This window comes from Medicago truncatula, chromosome 8, assembly GCF_003473485.1.
Source record: "Medicago truncatula cultivar Jemalong A17 chromosome 8, MtrunA17r5.0-ANR, whole genome shotgun sequence".
NCBI classification, from domain to species: domain Eukaryota; kingdom Viridiplantae; phylum Streptophyta; class Magnoliopsida; order Fabales; family Fabaceae; genus Medicago; species Medicago truncatula.
In genome coordinates, this window is record NC_053049.1 from 19,674,675 (window position 1) to 19,690,651 (window position 15,977).

The 15,977-nt window shown below is 35.2% G+C and overlaps 1 protein-coding gene across 4 annotated transcripts; it reads right to left on the bottom strand.

The window, feature by feature from the left end:
- Positions 1-1,428: 1,428 nt before the first annotated feature.
- On the bottom strand, positions 1,429-8,996 carry LOC25502331 (G-type lectin S-receptor-like serine/threonine-protein kinase At1g67520). Of its 4 annotated transcripts, none has more exons than XM_024773615.2 (8): positions 8,718-8,996; positions 7,716-8,462; positions 3,703-3,819; positions 3,411-3,610; positions 2,473-2,683; positions 2,147-2,384; positions 1,911-2,061; positions 1,429-1,814 (listed from the first exon to the last, which is right to left on the bottom strand). In XM_024773615.2, exons 1-8 carry the CDS (start codon positions 8,881-8,883, stop codon positions 1,497-1,499), a joined length of 2,148 nt encoding a protein of 715 aa, XP_024629383.1. In that variant the 5' UTR covers positions 8,884-8,996; the 3' UTR covers positions 1,429-1,496. The 4 variants fall into 4 exon arrangements, with proteins under 4 accessions (XP_024629383.1, XP_024629382.1, XP_024629381.1 ...); XM_024773614.2 differs by having other exon boundaries at positions 7,716-8,783; positions 8,881-8,988; XM_024773613.2 differs by having other exon boundaries at positions 3,703-3,816; positions 7,716-8,996.
- Positions 8,997-15,977: the final 6,981 nt, after the last annotated feature.

Consider the following 15,977-nt stretch of genomic DNA (forward strand, 5'->3'; position numbering starts at 1 on the left):
GTAGGTGTAAGGCTTTATCCTCGTCTTCCAGATTCACATCTATGTTCTCCAAATCATCAATAATCTTATTGAACTCCGTCAGTTTCTCCATTATAGGTTTTGAGTACGCCACCATTCAGTAAAAGTAGAGTTGTTGTTTCAGACATTGTCTATGTGCCAAGGACTTGGTCATGTACGATGAATCATGTTTATTCCACATAGACACAGTAGTAGTAGTCTCCCTTGATACCTCTCCCAACTCCTTATCTCCAAGACACAAAATGATGGCACTGACCACTTTATCATTCATTTTCGTCTTCTCAGCAGCTGTCAGATGCGTAGGCATCTTTCGCCCTTCAATTCTTCAAAACACTTATGTTGAATTAAAATTGCCCTCATCTTTACATTCCATAACCCGAAGTCGTTACTACCGATAAACTTCTCAATATCCCACTTCGAACCCATGATACCTGGTTATTGATTTGACCCTTGCCCCACTGTGGGCGCCAATTGTTGTGAATTCGTTGCTAAATCACACCAATAAATTTGATGTGTGGAGCAAATAAACCAAGCAATCAAATCAAGTGGGTGAAAATATAATTCAAGCAAAAATAAACAGCATCCCTCAATCAAGGTGAATCAAAGCAATCAGAACCCTAGTGTTTGTTGCCAAGAGATTTCTCTATAAACCCTAATTTGTTTGTTAGCTTCTAAACCCTGTTTTTCCACACACTTTTCATATGATACAAGGTTTATATCTATAGTGAAAGCATCCCTCAAAATAGTGGAACAAATCCAGGCCCAAAAATACGTTTTTGTTTTTCTGTTGCTGCGCAAAATCGGGCGTTGTTTTTAGCAAGTTGGGCGCCGAAAAATATCGAGACAAAAGTCTCCAAAAGACAGGCAAAATTGGGTGCTGTTTTTCACAAATCTGACGCCGATTTTGGCCTTCCAGCAACCATCAATTGCGTTTTCTTCTTTAATTTCTTCGCTGAAATACATGTTCTTTTTTCCCATGACCTTTGTTTACCTCTGTTTTTGTAAAATTATCATGCCTTCATTCTTACTTCCCTTGGTTCTAATTAGTTTTGTGCAACTTGATTTGAAGTACCTAGTCTCTAGTCTAGTATAATAAAATCCCTCAAATTTAACCTACAGTGCTCTCCTGCCGCTTTTTCTCTATATGATGGCTTCCACGATGGCCGCCACTCCCATCTGCCACACTTCAACGTGTTTGGGGCGGCAGCCATCTACTCCACTATGGAGCTATAGGGTGCTATTGACAACTATAATTAGAATTCCTAACTTGAACAATAGCTCAACTTCCACTAACTTGATTGTGGCTCAATCATGCTTGAGCTTATTTAATTAATACAGTATGTTTAGAGGAGTTTTATTATATATTATTGAAATAATGAATGCCTTTAATTCAAAAATTGACTACACAAGTTCCAAAATACTTTTACTATATATGATTGCTAAACAAGTGCCCACATTAAGCAATATGACCTATCCTTTCATACGTCTATCTGTATTAATTGTGAATGGGAACAAGAATTACTATATGTAAAATCCCCAGTAAATTCTTCAAAACACGTTTCTTCCTCGAAGGTTGTTCTACCATAGTATGCCGGCTTCTTAGGAAAAACAGTCACTCTACTTTTATTTGTTAACATTGATATAACATTCGACATGTTGGGGCGATCATCGGCATGTTCTTGTACGCACAATAAACCAACATGAACACATCTTAGCACCTCTTCCTGAGAAAAAAAATCATTTAGAGCTGAATCGACCAACCGAAGAACTTCACCTTCTTTCCATAGCTCCCAAACCTATACGATCAATTATTAATTTTCATATTAAAAGAACTCAAACAACACAAGAAAATTTATATGCTGAGAAAGAGTCAAGAGAAGAGTTTCACATACATGACCTACTAGATTTAGTGGGTTGTCTTCACAATAAAAGCTATTATTTTTTCTACCGCTAATAATTTCAAGGAGTAACACCCCAAAGCTATACACATCAGACTTCGTAGAAAAAATTCCTTCCATCGCATACTCAGGAGACATGTAACCACTACAGGAAATAAAATATGTTCATCATATAAAAAGATTAATTTAATTTTCAGAATTTAAAGGTTAAACAAACATAGGAAACTCACTATGTCCCAACAATTCTGTCGGTATTTGCCTCAGATTCCTGTTTCATAAACATTCTTGCTACACCGAAATCAGATATTTTGGGGTTCATGCTTTCATCAAGGAGTATGTTACTAGGCTTCAAATCTCTATGTATAATTCTGAGTCTTGAGTACTTGTGAAGATATAGTAATCCTTGAGCGATTCCTTCGATTATGCTAAAGCGCTTATTCCAATCTAGCAGCTTTTTCCTAGTAGAATCTATATACCCAAAAAAAATAAATTAATATTATATATTAAACAACCTAATGTTTGATAGATATATAGTCCAGAAGGTAGGAATTCTCACCAAATAAAAAGAAGTCCAAACTTTTATTTGGAAGATACTCATAGATTAATATTCTCTCTTGTTCATGAATGCAGTGACCTATTAGCTGAACCAGATTTGTATGCTGGAGCTTACATATGAGATTTAATTCATTTTTAAATTCAACAATTCCTTGTCCAGAAGATTTTGAAAGTCTTTTCACAGCTACTTCTTGCCCAGAAGGTAGAATTCCCTAAAGTTACAATTAAATGAAATCATTAATCTTTTAAAAGGAAACCACTGAATAATACATATATAATATACAAGTCAGGATCCGTTGACACCAACCGTCTATTCTTTTTAATCGATGGCTATTAATAGTTTAAAATTGAATCACGGTAGTTCCTCTTACTTTTGATAGCACTATGTTATTGAGTTAAAAAAAACAAAATCAATTTGTTTCATAACAAAAAAATGCAATTTGACCGGCCCTCATGATATTCATTCTTACCTTCTTGAAAATGTGTTGTTCTCCATCGTTTCACAATATATCTAAAATCATGATATCAATCGCAATCAGAGGAAGCTAGAGATCCTAGGGTATTTTAGATGGGTTTTCTATTAAATAATTTTTTGAAATCCCTTTAAATTAAATTGAGTTGATTATCTTTGTTTGGTATGAATATGATGTAGGATATAGCTTTGTAATTGGGAATTTGAGATTGGTGACAGCGAGATGAAACGTGATTCATAGATGGTCATTCGAACTTTGTTGTTTTTGTTGATGGCCGATGAGAAAAACAAGTATGCAATCCTGTGAATCAAGGGAGAAAAGTTCACGCCGGATGATTTAGCAAATAGCAATAGACCATCGATTAAAAAGAATGGACGGTTGAGATTCGGTATCAAATTAAAGTTTGAAACCTGGTGTCAACGGATCCACTAATAATATACATGCGAAAATTTAAGAAAATGCTGACCTTAAAAACCGATCCAAAGCCACCCTGTCCTAACTTGTTTTCAGATGAAAAGTCATTAGTAGCTACTTTTATTGATGAATAGCTAAATACTTTCAAGTCATCTCCTTTGCTTAAATCAACTTCTAGATCATTGCCACTAGATGATGCCTTGGAATCCTCAAGATGTTGTATCTCAGTCCCCATTGTGTTTCTATCACTCTCTAAATACACGAATAAATTGGCAGATGAAAAACTGATAGCGATGCACTGTGATAATAAATATGAAATATAAACTTATTAAGGTTGTAGATACCTCCAAGCATATACTTTCGTTTCATTCTGGCTCTATACAGAATGGAAATACTAATTATGAGAAGAGCAGTAGCTATTGCAACGCTTATCCATATCCACAACCGATTATGTTTACCTGCTAAAAAAATCAACACAACGAACCAACTTGAGTTATTTATATTAATTACTGGTATAATCTGTTTCATCTTACCACAGTTTTTTAAATTGGTGTAGTAAAAGTTGAATATCATGAATTTCGATAAGTGTTGTCAAACATCGGTCATGGCTTTATAGCATGGCGGATTTTGTGCCATCCACCATATAGTGCGCATCACTTATTATATCCGCCAGGTTTCTATCATAGGCTGCAATGCCATGTTTCATTGGCGGATTTTTGGATATTCGCCATTATTATGGCATTAGAATCAAAAGATAAAGTGGGATACAATCTTTTGCACATGACCTAACCTAAATGCCATAATGCAGAAGATGGAATAGTAATGAGTTTTTTGGTAGAAACAAGATTGAAAGAAGAAGTATTATTCAAAGGAAATGCAGAAAAATCTAAGACTAATCTATAGAGACCTTCAAATTGATCACCGAAACCAATCATCTTCTGGAAGTGAAGATCCTGTAAGAAACATTTATCATTAGGAAATGTGACAAAACACTTCAAAGAAGCACAAAGTTTGGAAATAGAGATCATATTAAGAGTAAATGAAGGTGAATACAAATCATCTACAAGGTAAAATGAGGAGTGAAGTGAATGGTACCAGAATATTAGAAGTAAACCAATGTATATAGGAAACAATGTGCTCATTAACAGGCTTAGGGGTGATTTTTTATTAGAAGTAAACCAATGTATATAGGAAACAATGTGCTCATTAGCACCAGAATCTAAAATCCATATATCAGACTTAGATTGAAGAGAACATGAGAATATAGATGATATAGCTGAATGATTGGAGGAATTTGAACTAGAAAGATTTGAAGTATGAATATGATTAGCACTGGAAGATGAAGAAGCTGCAGGAATCAAATTGTTGTAACAAACTCACAAGCTTATCATACTTCTCCTGAGAAATATTGGAACTAGGAAATGAAGAAGCATCAGTGCTACTTCCTGATTGTGCCTCAACTTCATTAGTACTACTTGAGACATTGACGTAAGAACCTTGCCTCTGAAAATTAGGATGAACATGTTTTTTATAACAAAAATCAATGGTGTGATTATTCTTTCCACAGAAAGTGCAATGCCTAGGTGGCATGAAACAATGGACAGAGGTTCATCAATGGGGGAAGATAGAGAATGATTATTACTCGCTTCCTGAATAACCAATGAATAAACCTTGACAGAAGGAAGGGGATCAAGCATAAGCACCTGAGTTTTCACAACATTGAACTGGTCATTCAAACCAATAAGAAACTGAATAACCTGATCTTCAAGACTATAATTGCGAGCTTCTCTAATGGCTTCACAACGTCATGGATGAGGACAAGTGCAATGAGGCATGGGATGATGGGAATCAACTCTTCCCAAAGAGTTTTCATTTCAGTGAAATAATCGAACACAGTTTTTTGAACCTTGTTTCAAGTTGTTGATTTTGGATCGCAACATAGCAATACAAATTCTATCAGCTTTAGAAAAACGTTCACTAAGATCTGACCAAGCATCAATGGCGTTTTCATGAAAAACAAGAGTTTGTGCAATTTGAGGTGAAACAAAATTGATTATCCAAGATTGAATTAGATGATTGCAACGTTCCCATGCATTGCGATTCAAGTCATCTTCATCAGAAATCTCCAAGGATCCATCAATGAATTTCAACTTATTTCTCGCGCCAAAAGCTTGAATCATGGAGCGACTCCATGCGAGGTTGTTCGATCCATCCAGAGGAGGAGTAAGGAGAACGGGATTCGGTCCTTCACTCGGATCCAGTGTCATGTTGAGTTTGGCGAGGCGTGATGAAAACTAAGAAGAAGAAGAAGAAAATTGCAGAGATTATGCAAGAAAATCAAGGAAGAAACAAGAACAAGTAAGAAAATCTGCAAAGAATCAATGAACAACGAAAGAATTTTCTGCAAATTAAATGATGAAGAATCAATGAAAAAGATGAAGAATGTGACTGTAACAAACCTTGTAACTAACTTTCTCCATGGAAATGAGAGAAAAGGCTCTAGATACCATGTTATGGAAAGTAAGAAATGAATAATAGTCTCATTCTCATAGATGGAAATGTGAGTTAGATCAAGTATTTATAGACAACTAGTATATTACAATTAGCCTAATTACACACTAATATGGGAGAGTATAGTAAGTGTAACTAGCTAGCTTGTATCTCAAGTAAACTAGGTAATGAAGAGCTTGTTGAAGTGGATTCCTTAGCATCTTTCTCTTCTATCTCTAACAGTATGCTCAAATTTATTATTTTTCAACTGTCCACTTGTGAAGTAAACTTGTTCTCTGTGCTTAATGACTAATTCTCTACTTATCGGTTCCCAATCATGTCTGAATAGACCAGAAGCAGGGATTGAACGAGTAAACCATGACACAAGGGACCAATTATGACCGGTTTTGTGATTCACGCCTAATTTCATCCCAGGGAGCAAACTATCTGTAGGATAATCAACACTTTGCGACAAAAAAGTATTACTATTCATCCTATTCTGTTGAACTTGTTGTACCACAAAGTCCCTGCATCCAACAAGGTGGCTACAATAGAACTTCTGTTCAAAGGTTGAGGTGGATGATATAGGATTATTGGTTTCACCAATATTGGATCCTATTTGGAGTGCACCAGAATGGTCTAGTAGTAATGCTGCAGAGTCCATGTGAACAGGGTGTGGCTTCTGAAGAAGTCTTTCGTATCATTGAGATATTTTTTTAGTGAAAATTAATTAAAAACAGTGACTTATCAAATGGATACCTCTATATAAGCATATGTAACAGACGTACCAACAATGTGACAACGATGAAACTAGTGAGCTTTTATAACAAAATTAAACAAAAGTCCATCTTAGAAATCATGGTTGGGTATACCAAAATCCTACAAAACCGGCTTGTGAAGCAATGACAGAGCCAGAAAAAAGCGTGCTTGGGCCAATAACATAAACTATAATACATAAACACAAAATTAAAGTTGTAATAAGCATTAAGCACAAAGTACAAGTGACGGGATTTGACTAAAAAGTTTAGGTGGGTACCTACAAAAAATGACGTACATATTTTATTACTGCTATAAAGTGTCAAACTGTTATTTTTTTACAGTACGACTGTTAATTAGGGGAGTTTTCAGTTGACAGGACAATACAAGGGAGGTTTTATATGGTCCAAATGTAAGGTGAGGATTGTGATAGCAAGCTGGAGCGACCCGGATCCAAGAGGAAGACACAAAAGCCCTTTCGGATGAAAGACTACCATTTAAACTAGTTTTAAGTTTCATGTTATGATTTTAAAGTCTTATTTTATATTGGACTCTTGTAGTAAATCAAGTGGCTTAGGCCCAACTAGTAGACCCGACCAATAAGAGGAAGGGAAGATCTAGGTATTTAAGTTGTATCTTCTGACAGAGGAGGCTATGAATGAACTTGTTGTTTGTTTAATTTTTCTCTTTTCTTTCCCAGCCGTTTTTCGTTTTTCTTTATGTTTTCTAGCATAACTTGAAATGTTGATAGCCGTAGAACCAACTATCATTGGTGCTTTCACTGACGGTTGGACCAAGGAAAGGGCTACCTATAGACTGGATTAAGGTGCTCCACTGAATACTGATAGGTGAGTGAAGCCACCAATAGAAAAAGGGCTACCATCGGGTTAGTGCCGATAGAATGAAAGCCTCCGTGTACATCGGCTCTTAAAGGGCGTGGCAATGTTAGAAGTCCCACATCGGGTATATAAAATTGCTTGATGTGGTACTTAAGCCATGAGTCTCTCCCACCTAATGGACTAGTCTTTTGGGTTGGGATCTCCCACCTAATTGTTAGGTATATATATTTTTTCACTTTCAAGTTGGTAAAATGATTTAGAGACATAAATACCTTGCATGTTCTCCTGCAAAAGGTAAAATTCTTGACCACCAGCTGCAATATTATGACCCTCTGATGATAGAAAGAACATACAACCAGTTCCATTGGTATGATAATTTTTGAATCCAAAGCACCTGCAGTTTCTCCAACACATAGCTTGACAATCACTTATGCTGTAGCTAGCATTTCCTATAACATTTAACATTGCCTTATTGGGATAACCTATTTTGCTTGTAAATACATCGCCAAAATTCCTGCAAGCAGGCTTGTCCTCATACTTTTGGCACCCTTTATAGGTGTTGTAGCCATAACACACATCAGCCCTTGCTAAAGTATCTCCTTTCCTATTCCTGTTTATCAACTGCCCATTTCCCAATAGAGCCCATATTGTAAAGTCTTCATCAGTTGACAGTGTAAATGAGATGGAATCTTCACTCTCATTCGACACAGATGTGTACTGAACTTCTTTATCTTCAGCTATATGCTCAAATTTATTATGTCTGATCAACTTACCACTTTTCCAGTAAACTTTTTCTCTATGCTTAATGACCAATTCCTTTCCTATGGGTTCCCAATCAAGCCTGAATGGACCAGAAGCTGGTAATAGTTTTGAATTAGCAATCCATGAAACCAGTGACCAATTTTCACCAGTTTTGTGATTCAAACCTAATTTCATCCCAGGGAGCAAACTATCGGTTGGATGATCAAAACTTTGCCACAACACAGTGTTCTTCTGAGTATCTTTCAACACAAAGTTACCTGAATCCAACAAGGTGGCCACATTAGTACTTCTATTCAAAGGTTGATGTGAAGCGTAAAGGGTTATTGGTTTTCCAAATTTGGATTCAATTTTGAGTGCACCAGATTGGTTCAGTGATAACACTGCAGAATCCATGTCAACAGGTTGGTCTCGGTTAGCGATCCACACATGCCAGTCATTTCCTCCGGGAGATATGCTGAGATAAGCGAGGTTATCAAAATCATTTAATTGTTCAAAATTCATGCAATATTTACCTTGTTTAGAACATAGCTTGGATGTGGCATTCAGCTTATCTCCTGGCTTCAAACTATCATTATTTTCTGCTTTGGCATTGAGAGAAGTATTATCAGTACACCACAAGCACAAGTATGTGAAAAGTAGCAAAAATTGAGTTTTCCTTTGTGCACTACAAAGTACCATGATTAGTTGATGCTTCAAATGTGGGAAATCATGTTTGGGATGACAATCTGAAATAGTGCACACCTCTTTATTAAATACATCAGTTCTATATCTTTTTTCTGTTTTTGTGTATGAATGATTAGATTTCAATCTGTTGACTGTTAAAGATGGGGATCACAAAGTCTTCATTTACTATTGGCAGATTCCCACGAAAGTGGCATTAGACATAAGCTACTATTTTTATTTTACTCGAAACATATAGCTACTTACACCCTCCGGTTACAAATATAAGCAAAAATTCATGTTTTAAGTTGATTCAGTAAATGATGTATGTGGTCTTTATTGTAGACAACATACATCATTTATTGAATTAATATAAAATATAAATTTTTGCTTATATTTATGACCAGATGGTGTAATTTGTATGATTAATTGTACGAAAAATTACAGATCTGAGTTGTTAAAGAAAGTATTGGAAGTCTAGTCAAATGTGTTGGAAGACATTTGAGTGAATACAATGTATGCAGGCATAATTATCTAAAGTCAATATTCCACTGCCATTTTAGTGTTATTTTTCAGATTTAACCATTTCCATGTTAAGTAAAGTTGAATTCTTCCGTCTTAAATTATAAGACATTTCCATGTTTTACATTAGTAATGTAGCATTCATTTGGGCTCTGCCCTCTTTTTTGTACAAAAAAAAATGTAGCATTCATTTTATTTTACTGATTATATCTTTAAATATTTATTGGTATTTTATTACAATTCTTTTTTAATTTATCTTTCTTACACTATACATAAAGAATAATTTTATAAAATAACTCATAATTTCTCTTTCGCATATAAAATTAAGAGTTAATAGTGTTTTACCCCCTGTAATGTATGTCATTTTCGGTTTTACTCTCTGTAAAATATATTTTTTTTGGAATTCGTCCTTGTAATTTGAGAATTTTTGGTTTTAGACCTTCATGAATTTTGACTGTACAAAATTGAAGATATGGTAGGGGGTAAACCGAAATTTGCTCAAATTAACAAGGGGATAAACCGAAATTTGCTAAAATTACAAGTGGGGTAAACCGAAGTTTGCTCAAATTACAGGGGATGAAATTTTCTATGAAGGTCCAAAACCAAAAAATCTTCAAATGACAAGGATGAAATTCAAAAAAAATATTTTACAGAGGTAAAACCGAAAATGGTCTATATTACAGAGGGTAAAGTACTATTAACCCTAAAATTAATTACATTTCTTAATTTGTAAAAAAAATAAAAACGATTTATTAATAAAATGTTTGACTTTATGTAATTATGTTACTAATTATGTTGGTTATTATTTTGTAATCACTCTCCATTATTTTGTAATTCTACTAGGTTTAACTTTACCTATGTAACTATATATACTCTTGATCATTATCAATGAAAGATACGAAATTGATTTCCTATATGGTATCCCGAATCTAATTTCCAGTAACATACCCCTTTCTTCCTTACAGCCGCCGCCACTTTCTTCACCAAAGGCCGCCGCTTCCTACTCCCTGAAGCCACCCATTGTCGCTCAAGTGTCTTCCTTAGCCGCACCAACTAGAAACTTTCTCTCGTGTCGTGCCTCTCTCTTGCGCCGCACACTGCTGCCACACCATGTCTTCCTCCCCTGCCATGTCGTCGTCCGCTGTCGTGTCCTCAACTACTGCCGCGACCTCCAATACGGAGAAACCAGATTTTTATCCGACCCTTGCTGTGACCAATATAAAAAATTGCATCCCCTTTATGCTAGAAATGGAGAAGGATCACTACGCCGTGTGGGCTGAATTGTTTGAGATTCATGCTCGTGCCCACAAGGTTGTCGACCACCTAATTCCCCAACCTAGAAAAGAGGAGTTTTCTTCCACTGACGCTAGTTTTGAAATGTGGGCCATTCTTGATTCAACGGTTCTTCAATGGATTTATTTCACCATCTCTTTTGATCTCCTTACCACCATTATGGAAAAAGGATCCACTTTCATGGCTGCTTGGAAACGCTTGGCTAACATCTTTAAGGATAATCAAATCTCAATTGCAGTTTCTCTTGAAATCACTGATCAAAAGCAGATAGAGTTCAACTTCTAAAGTGATGTTCAGATAGTAAATGCAACGGATAAAAACAGAGAGAGAGAAGAAAGACACAAAGCAATTATACAGGTTCCTTCCACAAACCGGAAGTAGTCCTGTCCCCCTTGCACTTCCAAGGAGAGTTCACTAAAAATGTAATATCTGATTACAACTGCTCACTGCTAAAACTAGCAAGAGACTTCAAACTACTCAAGCACAACTGCAAGATATTTCCTATGCTCCTGAACACAATCAAGAGACTTCCTATGCTCAAGCACAACTGCAAGAGACTTCTTATGCTCAAGCACAACTGCAAGAGACTTCTATTCAAACAAAATTACAAAGAAAATTGTTTGAGGTTGAACACTTGATATACAATCAATGGTGTTCACAATACAAATCAGATACAGACTCTTAATGTAATAGCCCGATTTTCGCTAGATTTATTTTTAATTATTTTATTATGTGTTTTTATGTACTTTTGTGTGATTAATTATCATCGGGTGCATTTCATGGGTTTTCGTGCTAGAGGGGTAAATTAGTATTTCACTGTTAAATGATCGTTGTTAGTATTTTACCGTTACGTGACCGTTGTTAGTATTTTACCGTTAAGAGTGTAGAAACATTTTAGAATTGTGTTTGAGTGGGTTAAGTCCACTAAGGCATTAGGTTTAAGCCCGTTAGAAGAATAGCATATATAAGCCTTGTCTTAAGAGAAAATATCATTCATTTTCATTACATAAGATATTTTGAGAGAGGTAGAGAGAGAAAGTGCAAGAGAAGAGGAAAAAGGGTTAGAGGAGAAGAAGCTTGAAGATTCAAGAAGTGGTAGAGATCCTAGGAGCTAAAGTGAAGCCTGGGCTAGGAAATTGTGCTAATTAAGGTAAGGGGGTTAGAATTAAATCATAATCATTTAGTGTAATTTTTCAATTATTGTATGATTAAGTGCTTAATTGAGTAAGTGATTAATTGTTCATAGTTGTTAAAATTTGTGCTCTAACTATGATGACATGTTTGAATGCATGAAATTGGTGATAATTGAATTGTTGTTGGTGAAATTGCATGTTCAAAGTATGTGAAAGTGTTAAATGTTGAATTATGCTCTAAATGTTGAATTGTGTTATGTTGTTGTTGAATTATGATGAGATTCATGTTCAATTGATGTTGTTGTTGCTAAGTGATATTGTTGTTGATGATTCATGGCTTGGGTGTTTGTAAATCATGATTTGAAGATGAGAATTGAGTTGTTGTTGTTGGTTTTGTAAAATGGGTTGAATTGGTGAATTATGTTCAAAGGTCATTTGTTTTCATGTTTGTTATGTTCTTGTGAAGCTTGTTAGTTGTATTGACCTGTAAACAAACTCTGGAAAAACACTTGGGCATTGGGAGATCAAAATTGGGGATTTTGGGTGAAAAGGGGTTGAAACCCGTAATATTTTTCTACAGAACTATGACTGTTCGCTTAAGCGAACGCATAAGCGAACCAGCATAGCAAGTTCTGGAACCTGGTCGCTTAACCGAGCCGGTAAGTGACCAGTAAGCGTACATTACTGGTAGCTATTGGAACTTGTTCTCTTAAGCGAACCATGTGGTCCCTTAAGCGTACGTTAAGTGAACAGGTAAGCGACCTGTAAGTGTACTGGAACTTGTTCACTTAAGCGAACCAGGTGGTCGCTTAAGCGAACCTGCCTAGTTTCAGCCACTTTGATTTTTCGTTTCGGGCTTTAGGGGGCCAATCCGAGCTTTGTAAAATGATTCTTTCAACTTGTTTAACCACTGTTTGAACCCCTAAACCAACTGGAACATGTTTAGCTTACTTGAACTTGGGATTTTCCGTTTTGAGTTGAAACCTGTATATTTTGTGGAAATTCGGATTTTTGTCGAAACGAACTTTTGCGAACTAACTGAGATTACATGTTCAACCTACAATTCATATAGACTTAGGTGAGACTTTTAAAGTTGGTCAAATATTATTTGAACTAATGTTTAATAGTTTGTAGGTGGCTTAAGCTCATGACTACATGATTGATTAAGATTGTTTTGAGAGTTTTCAAACTTTATATTGTTACCTTGTCTTGGGAATTATCAATGTTGGCCGTTTGCCACTTGATATGGATTTTATCGGAAATGATTCTTTTAAGCCAATTATCTTATGATATTTCGTGACTAGCCTTATATGACTAAACGAAGATGTGTGAATGAATTGTTATATATTGATATGATATTTATCATAAGATGTTGTATGTTCTCTTACTTGGCATATGAGAAATATTTGGAGTGGTGAAACTATGTGATGTAGATGAAGTATTAATGAATGCATATTGATGAATTGTGATCTTTGGTGATGACTCTTAATTGAATAATGACATGTTGATTGTGTGGATGTAAATGCTTGATAATGCAAATGTTGTTGAAGTTGAACAATGTAATTGGAGGTGTACTTTTACATTGTATTGTTGTATGTTGAGTAGTTGCATTATTTGGTCTTTGCTTATGTTCATGCATCATCGTCATATCGAGTCATATGAGAAATGTAAAAGGAGGTGTACTTTTACATAGGTGTGCATAAGGGGAGGTGTACTATTACATATGATGTGCAGTTGGCATCATGGGGTAACGGCCTAGACGTTGTTGTGCTTGGTACCACATGCATGTAGGTGTCGGAGTTAGGCGCATTGCATAATTAACATGAGTTGATTTGTTGCATGTGAATGATAATTGTTGAATTTTGTGAATGATGTTTGTTGATGATTAATGTACTTGGTGAATAATTGCCCGTATTATCTTGGAATGTTATGTAAATGTACTTATTGAATTAACTGTTTATGTTAAGTACTTGGAATTGATTTATTCATGTTTAACTGTTTATGTGGATTATGATTGATGTAATGCTTACCCCCAGTGGTTTTGACCGCCTACCTATCTATATGGATCAGTAGACGTTGTGCAGGATTAGTTGCTTTGGTGAGTTGCTTGATGCTTGGTCGGATATCGGGAGCTATCTCCGGTATCGGTTTCGTAAAGTCTAGGATTGGCTCTGATCTTGGTGTCTGTTTATGATTATCTAGATTATCTGTTTTGGATTTATTCATGTTGGAGTTTTACCCATTTGTCGGGACTGGGAGTACTTTTATGTTGATATACTTTTGATATCATGGCATGTATGCTTTGAAGTATATGGTTTATATCCGCTGCGACTGTTGAGAATTTTTATACATGCATGTTGTTTTGGGATTTTGTATGATGACGTAGCGTCTATTTCTTGAATATATGTATTATTCGCGTGTTTTATTGCTTTAATAAAAATAGGGCGTTACACTTAAGACTCTAGAATTGTTGTAGAGTCTTTCCATTCTCTAAGTCTTCACTCCTTAATGACCCCACTTTTGTGATGATTTGCACACGTGTCACATGATGACTGAACCCATTTATTAGAAAAATAGTCCCTGCAAAATCTTTTGATTTTTAAAAAGGTGCCTGCAAAATATTTTAGGACCAAAAACAAAATATTTTGCAAGGACCAAAAACAACAAAAAAAATTTACAGGGACTAAAACCAAAACGAGACATATTTGTAGGAACCAAAATCATATTTTAGCATAAAAACAAAATAGGTTACCGTGGTTTGAGATAATTTCCTTACTTGTTAATATTGTTTCCATCTCTTCTCTATCTATCAATAAAATTTCATTTCAAATCAAAATAATTTTGTTAGGTTTTCTGTTAGTTTGTTTTTTAATTTTTACATGTTTTGTTTCTCATTGATACTGGTTGCATTTTGGTGGTTAACACAACATTTGATGAAGTCATGATAGCTGTAACTGAAGGAAACATGCTTGGATTTTAACCATAAAAATGAATATAACTAACCTTTTCAATAAGCGTAAAAGGGGTAGTAACCGTGTGTTGGAAGACACGATTGTTCCTTTCCTTCCAGATAACCCAAACAACAACACAACAAATAATTTTTAGAAACATATTAGAGGTCCGTGGCATGCCTGCCATTTTTGTGAATTGATGAAAATGATTTCGAAGGTCACCTGGGGAGACGTCGTAAATACCGAGCCACAACCGCACATCAGTCCACAGCCTGCTAGAAAAATCACAATTTATATAAATAAATGTACAACTGTTTCAGAAACATCACACCCTGTTACACATGTCGCTGCATCATAATGAATTACACCCCATCGTAATAAATTATCTCTAGTCGGTAGTCTGTTGCAAAGGAGTCTCCACATCATTAAAAAAAACCTTTAAAGGAATATGCTTTAGCCATACAACATTTGATTTTGATACAGTTTCTATGTACCAACTTCATCTTTCAATGATAGCAAGAATGTCTTTACACTTTAAAAAATTTGTGGTACTAAATTATTTTAATTTATTGGTGGGCGTACACTTTCATTTCAGAAATTTTAATTTAAGAGACAAAAAGTTCTATTAACGTCCTCTTAAAAAAAGGACTCTGACTGTTACGTACGTACCACCTGAAAGAAAAAGATGGGTAGTAGACAATTATTGAACAACTACACAATGATTGCGTCCCCTATAATTCTTGGGGTAATTAGTATCATTGCTACATACCCCACCCTAACCAACCAGGCCAAATTTAGCAAAACATTTTAAAGGCCACATATTAAAGCAAGTATACGATTCCATATATCTATACCCTCCATCTTCATTTACTTGGAGCACTAGAGCCTAGCATTACCACCCTATGTAAGGCCGTAAAAAAAACCAAAAAATCCAACTGAATCAAATTTTGAAACTGATAGAACAAATTGAGAAGAAAGAAGCTATGTGTAACAACCCGTTTTTCGCTAAAATTATTTTATTTATTTATTATATTTGTTTATGTGTGCTTATTTGTCTTTGTGTATATTCAATTGGGATTAGTGAATTTTTGGCCAAGAAGTGTATTTTAGTCATTTTATTAAGAAGGTTATTTTTGATATTTTAGTGAGAATAATTATTTTTACTAAGTTACTTGATACACTAGGTCATATATCACTTTCGCTTTAATTTTTA

Bases quoted from the DNA above. Each gene is read 5' to 3' on its own strand.
- LOC25502331 (XM_013589670.3), bottom strand. From the start codon at position 8,883: ATGGTACTTTGTAGTGCACAAAGGAAAACTCAATTTTTGCTACTTTTC. The intron at 3,611-3,702 runs GTATCTACAACC...TCGTGTATTTAG, and splicing joins ACGAAAGTATATGCTTGGAG to AGAGTGATAGAAACACAATG. The intron at 2,385-2,472 runs GTGAGAATTCCT...TTGGGTATATAG, and splicing joins TTTGGACTTCTTTTTATTTG to ATTCTACTAGGAAAAAGCTG.